Consider the following 7,700-nt stretch of genomic DNA (forward strand, 5'->3'; position numbering starts at 1 on the left):
TGGATGGGCTGAGTGGCGTCATAGTCCACGCGGACGATGTGCCCATGTGCAGAAGGGACAGAACAGAACATGATGTAAGGCTCACGGCAGTTCTGACCAGACTCCGGGAGACTGGCCTGACACTCAATGAAAAATGTACTGTTGCACAGTCAGAGGTCTTGTTCTTGGGACACAAAATCAGTGCAGCTGGAATAGAGCCGGACCCGGAGAAGATCAGTGCCATCACAGATGTGCCCATCCTCCAGAATGTGGCTGAAGTCAGGACCTTCTTAGGCATGGCCACATATGTGGGTAAGTTCCTCCCACAGTTCTCAGATACAACCAAACCTCTGAGAGACTTACTAGCCAAAGAGAATGATTGGTCATGGGGTCACGTGCAACAGGTGGCCTTTGACAAAATCAAAGGAGACCTGGCCTCACAGAGAGTGCTGGCCCAGTACCGTCCCCACGCTAAGACAAAGGTATCAGCAGATGCATCATCCTTTGGGCTAGGGGCGGTCCTCACACAGATGCAGGACAACATGGAGTGGCGTCCAATATCTCCCGAAGCTTATCAGACACAGTGCAAAGGTATGCTCAAGTGGAGAAGGAGACGTTGGCTATCACATGGGCATGTGAATGGCTCAGCCAATACCTTATTGGCCTGCAGTTTACAGCAGAGTCTGACCACAAACCACCGCTGGCTCTGTTAGGGACAACAGCACTGGACGACTTGCCTCCCAGAGTTCTGCTCTTCTGCCTCAGATTACTGAGGTTCACCTACAAGATGGTGTATGTGCCAGGGAAGGCACTGATCACAGCAGATGCCCTCTCCAGGGCCCCAATTAAACGTCCATTATCAGAGGAGGAGCAATGTCTAGAGGGTGAGGTACAGCCTACCTGCATCTCAGACCAAACCGCAGCAGATTGCAGAGGAGCAACAACGAGACCCCATCTGCCGACAGATAGTGCAGCAGTACAAAAAGGGATGGCCCGGGCAGAAGGAACTGCCTCAGCTGCTGAAGCCCTATTGGGTGCATCAAAGTGACTTCCACTGTAATGGAGACCTTCTCATGAAAGGACAACGAATAGTTATCCCAGAGACTCTACAACCACAAGTGCTAGACAGAGTGCATGAGGGACACATGGGGATAACCAAATGCAGACTGAGGGCTCAACAGTCAGTGTGGTGGCTTGGTCTGAGTACTTAGATTGCCAAACTGGTGGCCCAGTGTGAGGTCTGTACAAAATGTCAACCTTGTCATCCGGAGCCAATGATGGTAACGGTGCTGCCAAAACGGCCATGGCAAAAGGTAGGGGCAAATATGTTCTATTGGAAAAATGACACTTATCTGCTAGTGGTAGATTACTATTCAAGATACATTGAAATAGCAAAGACACCCATAACCTCATAAGCTGGTGTTATCAATGGATTAAAGTACAGTTTTTCCAGGCAAGGGGTCGCCGAGGTCCTGGTTACAGATAACGCTCCCTAGTTCTCTGCAAGCTCCTTTTCTGCTTTTGCCACAGAATATGACTTCACACGTGACCAGTAGCCCTTACCATGCACAGAGTAATGGTGAGGCAGAGAGAGCTGTGGAAACAGTCAAGGGACTGCTGAAAAAGAACAAGGATCCATACAGGGCTCTGTTAGCTTACAGAGTTACACCACTGCATCATGGGCCGCCGCCTGCCGAGCTCCTGATGGGCAGGAGGCTGCGTTCCCCATTGCCTGTCTTGTCGGCTCAGCTTAAACCCAGATGGCCTAACAGTAAGGCCTTCGCTGAGAGGGACAAACGGCTGAAACAAACGCAAACTGGAGACTTTAATCGGAGACACCGTGCTACGGAGAGGCCAAAGCTGACCGAAGATCAACATGTGTGGATTACAACGCAAAGACCCCAGCAATAGTGCTGAGGAAAGTGGATGCCCCACGCTCCTATGTGGTGGACACAGGCTCAGAAGAGGTACGAAGGAACAAAACACACCTCAGAGCTCTTCCAGATCTACCAGCCACACAGACTGAGGCCACAGAAAATGCACAAAAAGAGGGTGAAGGAGAGAGAATGCTCACAGAGCCACAAGCGCGCCCAAAAAGGATGTGAAGCCACCAGAGTGGCTGAAAGACTATGTTACGTGAAGAGAAAACATACTGTTGGGGACCATACCCAGCAAAAAGAGACAGTAAATAAGTTCATGTTCATACTGTGTAATTTAATACTTTCATACTGTTTCAGGATGTGAAGTAGCATGTTAGAGATTAATACTGGTTTCCAAATTGCATTTCAGTTAGGCTTCAGTGGTTATGCATGTTGAGTTCTTGTTCATGGGAGGGGATGATGTAGTAGGATGTCCCTTGGGGGTATCCATACCTATGTATGACATACGAGGGTAGGTTAGTAAATATGCTGGAGATAGAAACTCATTGATCTGTGCGTCCTAATTTGAGATAATATAATAAATTAGCAAAAACATTTTTCATCCATTTTAGAATAGGGCTGTAACGAAACAAAATGTCGAAAAATTCAAGGCGTCTGAATACTTTCCGAATGCACCGTAACTGTTTAATGTTGCTGGACCCCAGGAAGAGAAGCTGTTGCCTTCGCAGAAATTAACGGGGATCCTAAATACAAATACCAGTCAATTGCCAGGTTTAGAGCTTCCATGTCTGTTCTATTCATTCTTATTTATATGGTCATGCCATAGGGTATTACAGGTAAACAAGATCAGCTAAAGAAATACACAAATCATTGAATAAGTATTTGTTTAATAAACGAGATAAGGAATTCCGAAGTATTTTAAAAGAATACTAAGCAAAAAATATACAGGCCAAAGCACTTCAGCAGTTTTATTTACCACACAAACACTGCTGATATACAGTAGGTCATCCACTATTAGACTATATTTCTCTATATTAATGTGTGTAAATCCAACACTTGAACACTTAGCCCAAACTCCAGTATGTTGCGATTATAATTATGTTCATTTTAAAGTAGGCCAATCAAAAAGTGCGCGTAAAAGTGGCGTCAGGTCTCCATGTCGGATTCCCCCAGTCCGCGCCTTTGTGTCAGATGAACTGCGCTCCTGTCTGCACCCCACTGTCAGCTACAAGACAAACATGACATATAAAACGCGTGGTGGCCACAGAATAGATATATCTAGTCGAGGGTGATGAACACAGGAAAGAGGAAGACGCCTATGCAGAAGATGGCCTGTTGGATTATTTTTTATAAAACGGCAGAACAGTCTTTCTGGTCGCAGGTTCCTCATATATAAGTAGCCTGTCCTACAGTATAGGGACAAATATACCTCGCCCAAAGTCTTGGCTAGTTTATTGACCCACTAAAGTGGTTCGTTTTCGAACTTTACTATGTGGGAGCGAATATACTTTTACGCATCACTGATTTGATGCGTTTTCGTAATTGTTAGTTTCATCCGTAAATTATGTCAGTAAACTGATTTATTAGAAATTATTCATGAATTCAGTCATTCATTGATGGTTTGATTGTCTGATTGATTAATACACTTCGTTGTCATATCAAACTACAGGGGCAGCCATGACAGGAAGGTTGATGCTTGGCATTGTTGCGTCACAATACAAAATGCCTCTGATGACGTAATGATCAAACACCAAGCTGCCACTGGTGTAATGACGGATTATTAGCTGATTGAACTACGAGGTGAACGGTAAGTACGCCTGTCTGCCTGTTTATCGGAGAAATGAGGGGACAGACAACACTTTTATTGAGCACCAGTTATAGCTAGGCTATTAGGCATGAATAATTGAACAAAGGTGTTACATTTGAATGGATATATCTTGTCCCAAATAATTATTTCAACTTAGAAATGAATTTGATGAAATTAGATAAGAGACAGTAAAACATTTTTTTTTAAATTTCCCCAAATACTAAACAAAGATGTTTCTGTGGCTCTCTTTTTATAGAATTTAATTGTGCTGAAAGCCACTTCCTATTCCAGGTATTCAAGACTAGAAGGAGCATTCTGATAAGAACACTGCAGACCAGTGAATGATGAATAGGAGGCCCAACCTGAATGGGTCTGGAGGACCAAGGTCCATCGGTGTTCCACTACTCTGTCCTTCTAACAGAGTGCTGCTGGAGAGAGAAGAGGTCAGCCAGGACCCAGTGATGGCCTCCTCTTTCAGGCCCTCAGCGTTCCCCTCCCTGCATGTTGTGCCTCGGCCTCCCCCTCCTGACGACGTCTGGTCCAAGAGGCCCACAGCTGCCCACAGAAAGAGGAGAGACCTCCAGTCCCTAGTTCCTGTCCAGGATGGATGTCGTGAGTCTCCCGGTTGGATTAACAGCAGCAGCTCCCAGCTGCCTGCCAAAACCAACAGACGCAGGCGCAACAAGGAGCTCTCCTTCACTGAGGTTCTGAAGAACTACAAGCTTCTACCTGATTCCCGGCCCAGCAGCCCAGAGAGCCTGCACCAGCATGAGATGATGATTCCTAGAATCCCTGTCAGCATCACTAGACCTGAGGGGAGGCCTAGCAACCCTCGACGCCCCACAAGACGGCCTGTTAGACCAGTTGTCCTGGTCCAGCCTGACGTACAGCCTTCCAGACCTGAGGGGAGGCCAAGCAACTCTCGACGCCCCACTAGACGGCCTGTTAGACCAGTTGTCCTGGTCCAGTCTGACGTACAGCCTTCCAAACCTGAGGGGAGGCCAAGCAACTCTCGACGCCCCACTAGACGGCCTGTTAGACCAGTTGTCCTGGTCCAGCCTGACGTACAGCCTTCCAAACCTGAGGGGAGGCCAAGCAACTCTCGACGCCCCACTAGACGGCCTGTTAGACAAGTTGTCCTGGTCCAGCCTGACGTACAGCCATCCAGACCTGAGGGGAGGCCTAGCAACTCTCGACGCCCCACTAGACGGCCTGTTAGCCCCGTTGTCCTGGTCCAGCCTGACGTACAGCCTTCCAGACCTGAGGGGAGGCCAAGCAACCCTCGGCCCCCCAATAGACGGCCTGTTAGACCAGTTGTCCTGGTCCAGCCTGACGTACAGCCATCCAGACCTGAGGGGAGGCCTAGCAACTCTCGACGCCCCACTAGACGGCCTGTTAGCCCCGTTGTCCTGGTCCAGCCTGACGTACAGCCTTCCAGACCTGAGGGGAGGCCAAGCAACCCTCGGCCCCCCACTAGACGGCCTGTTAGCCCCGTTGGCCTGGTCCAGCTTGACGTACAGCCTTCCAGACCTGAGGGGAGGCCTTCTAACCCTCAATGCCCCAATAGACGGCCTGTTAGCCCCGTTGGCCTGGTCCAGTCTTATGTACAGCCTTCCAGACCTGAGGGGAGGCCGAGCAACCCTCGGAGCACCACTAGGAGAAAAGTGAGGCCCAGTAATCCTGTTTGTCCCGTTATTCTTGAGTCCCGACCTCCCAGTCCTGTGAGCATCACTACCAGCATTGTGGACCTAGTCCAGTTTGAGTCCTGTCCTGCTGTGAGTCTGGTCCAGCCTGAGTCACGTCCTGCCTGCCCTCTGACCCTGGAGGAGCTGGCCCTTTCAGAGTCATGCAGCTTCAGCAACAATGTGTTTGTTCTCTCCATGCCGAAAGCTGCCCAGCCAGAGGAGGCTGCAAGAGGGAGCAGCAGCGCACCCAGGGACATCATCAGGCCTGAAGCCTTCGTCCAGACAGGACCCCTGCTGGCCAGGAGAGCCCAGAGGGATGCTCCTCCTCCAAAGAAGCTCCCCAAACCCCCTGTGGACCCCCGGCCCAAACTGCTGCCCTCCCTGGGCCAGGGCAACGTGTCCCTTGTCAGTGCCAACGCCTGGGATGAAAGGACCAAGAAGAAGAGAAAGAAAGGTTACCACTTCTCTTTGTGCAATGACACATTTTGTCTATTGAATATATTGTCAATATTTTATGATGTATGTTTTTTGCTGATGTACGACCAGGAATATGATTTTCCTGTTCTTATCCATTCATAAATGAATTACTAATAAATGAATGTAACCTAATGTAATGTAATTTAAAGGAGTCAGAGTCCAGAGGTCTAGCCTGGGCCTGAGACATATCCCCCGTGACCTAGAGCTGGCCATGATGAGGCCCCGTCTGGTCAAGTCGGCCGATCCCTCCCAGCGTCCCTACCAGCCGTGGGACGACGAGGACGAGGTGGACATCTACGCCCTGAGGCGCACAGCCTTCATGTGCCCCATGTACGACCAGGAGGAGAGCAGCGGCAGGGGCAACAAGAGGGTGGCAGTGGAGGCCCTGGACAACATTCCTTTCAGAAGGAAGATCACCTTGTGTTATTTCATGGGGGCGCAGGGTCATGCTGCCAAAAGACTACTAACCCCACCCCCCTCAATTTACACAACACCCCCTTAGTCCCAGACAGAGAAGAACAGGACACACACAGAGAGACAGAGTGGACACCAACAGGGCCATCAGAGGGACAGAGATCCTCTCAGTTGATGTTAGGAATGTCAGCTACGAAAAGCTTCAATAGACCATCTCTGTAGCAAGAGAACCTCCAGTAATCAGACTGGGCTGTCCTCTGTCTCCACTCATCTCTGATACACCAGACTGGGCTGTCCTCTGTCTCCCCTCATCTCTGATACACCAGACTGGGCTGTCCTCTGTCTCCCCTCATCTCTGATACATCAGACTGGGCTGTCCTCTGTCTCCCCTCACCTGTACTCCCCCAAGAGGACTACAGTCTCTCTCTTATCTCTAAATCAGTGTTGGGGTCAATTCAATGTCAATACTGTCAATTCAGGAAGTAAAAATAATTTTTCTCATAGAGGCATTGAGGAAAATTGGAATTGGACTTCGGAATTGGACTTTCAGTTTACTTCCTGATTTGTAAAGGAATTGACCCCAACCCTAATCTAAATAAACTACTAGATCTCTATGATGACTCTGTCTCAGACAGAAAGACAATAATCCTGTTACTGTCCAGGACCTTGTCTTTACATTTCCCTGAAGCATTACAGAAATAAAAACAAAGCATTGAAGGAAATACAATCTTTGGAGTTCTGTGTTCATACACTGATGCATATGTTAATTAGAAGATGATATAGGACAAAACATGTCATAACTGACAGGATCAATAACATGGATAAAATGCAAGCATCAAAACTGACAACAGCTTTAAAATAAAGGGGAAGTTTATTCATTGTATTATTATTTATCCATTCCAGATTATCCTACATGTCAATCAAACTGTGCTGTGTAAATCATATTGCCTCCTAGACTCTCAGACGGTGTTCCAAATGGTACCCTATTCCCTATGGGCCCTAGTGCACCTACAAAGGGTTAAAGGGTACCATTTGGGACACATCCAAGCCAGACACACAGAAGACACACAGGACTCAGGACATGTCAATCACATTACATACATACACATGGGCAACAGCATCTTTCATCAGCATTACTGCATCATGAGGACAGTTAGCACATGATGATATGACATCATTAGAGCATCACTGTCAAAGTGAAAGGGACAGACTGCTAAAAAAGACCACTTAGAATATCACTGGACAGTGACAACTTACAGTACTGTTATATGTCCAGCAAGCAATACTAGTAGTATCCCATCATATTATTCTGAATGATGCATTTTATACTCATTTAATTCATCACAAAAGGCATCTGAATTAAACAGAAGACATTATGTCCTCAAAAATATAATAATTTAATGCATGAATTTAGCTAAAAACTATAAACAATCATAAAAGTATTTGGAGTCATACAGT

General features: G+C 47.5%; 1 protein-coding gene across 3 annotated transcripts; it reads left to right on the forward strand.

Annotated features, from left to right (window-relative positions):
• The first annotated feature begins 3,567 nt into the window (after positions 1 to 3,567).
• On the forward strand, positions 3,568 to 6,560 carry LOC123733163 (mediator of DNA damage checkpoint protein 1-like). Of its 3 annotated transcripts, none has more exons than XM_045712540.1 (3): positions 3,568 to 3,666; positions 3,958 to 5,805; positions 5,978 to 6,560. In XM_045712540.1, exons 2-3 carry the CDS (start codon positions 4,008 to 4,010, stop codon positions 6,328 to 6,330), a joined length of 2,151 nt encoding a protein of 716 aa, XP_045568496.1. In that variant the 5' UTR covers positions 3,568 to 3,666; positions 3,958 to 4,007; the 3' UTR covers positions 6,331 to 6,560. The 3 variants fall into 3 exon arrangements, with proteins under 3 accessions (XP_045568496.1, XP_045568495.1, XP_045568494.1); XM_045712539.1 differs by having other exon boundaries at positions 3,609 to 3,666; positions 3,923 to 5,805; XM_045712538.1 differs by lacking the exon at positions 3,568 to 3,666 and having other exon boundaries at positions 3,676 to 5,805.
• Positions 6,561 to 7,700: the final 1,140 nt, after the last annotated feature.

This window comes from Salmo salar, unplaced genomic scaffold (assembly GCF_905237065.1).
Source record: "Salmo salar unplaced genomic scaffold, Ssal_v3.1, whole genome shotgun sequence".
Lineage (NCBI taxonomy): Eukaryota > Metazoa > Chordata > Actinopteri > Salmoniformes > Salmonidae > Salmo > Salmo salar.

Excerpts from the sequence above, each read along its gene's own strand:
- LOC123733163 (XM_045712540.1), top strand. The coding sequence starts at position 4,008 with ATGATGAATAGGAGGCCCAACCTGAATGGGTCTGGAGGACCAAGGTCC. Across the intron at positions 5,806-5,977 it reads CAAGAAGAAGAGAAAGAAAG|GAGTCAGAGTCCAGAGGTCT; the intron begins GTTACCACTTCT and ends TGTAATTTAAAG.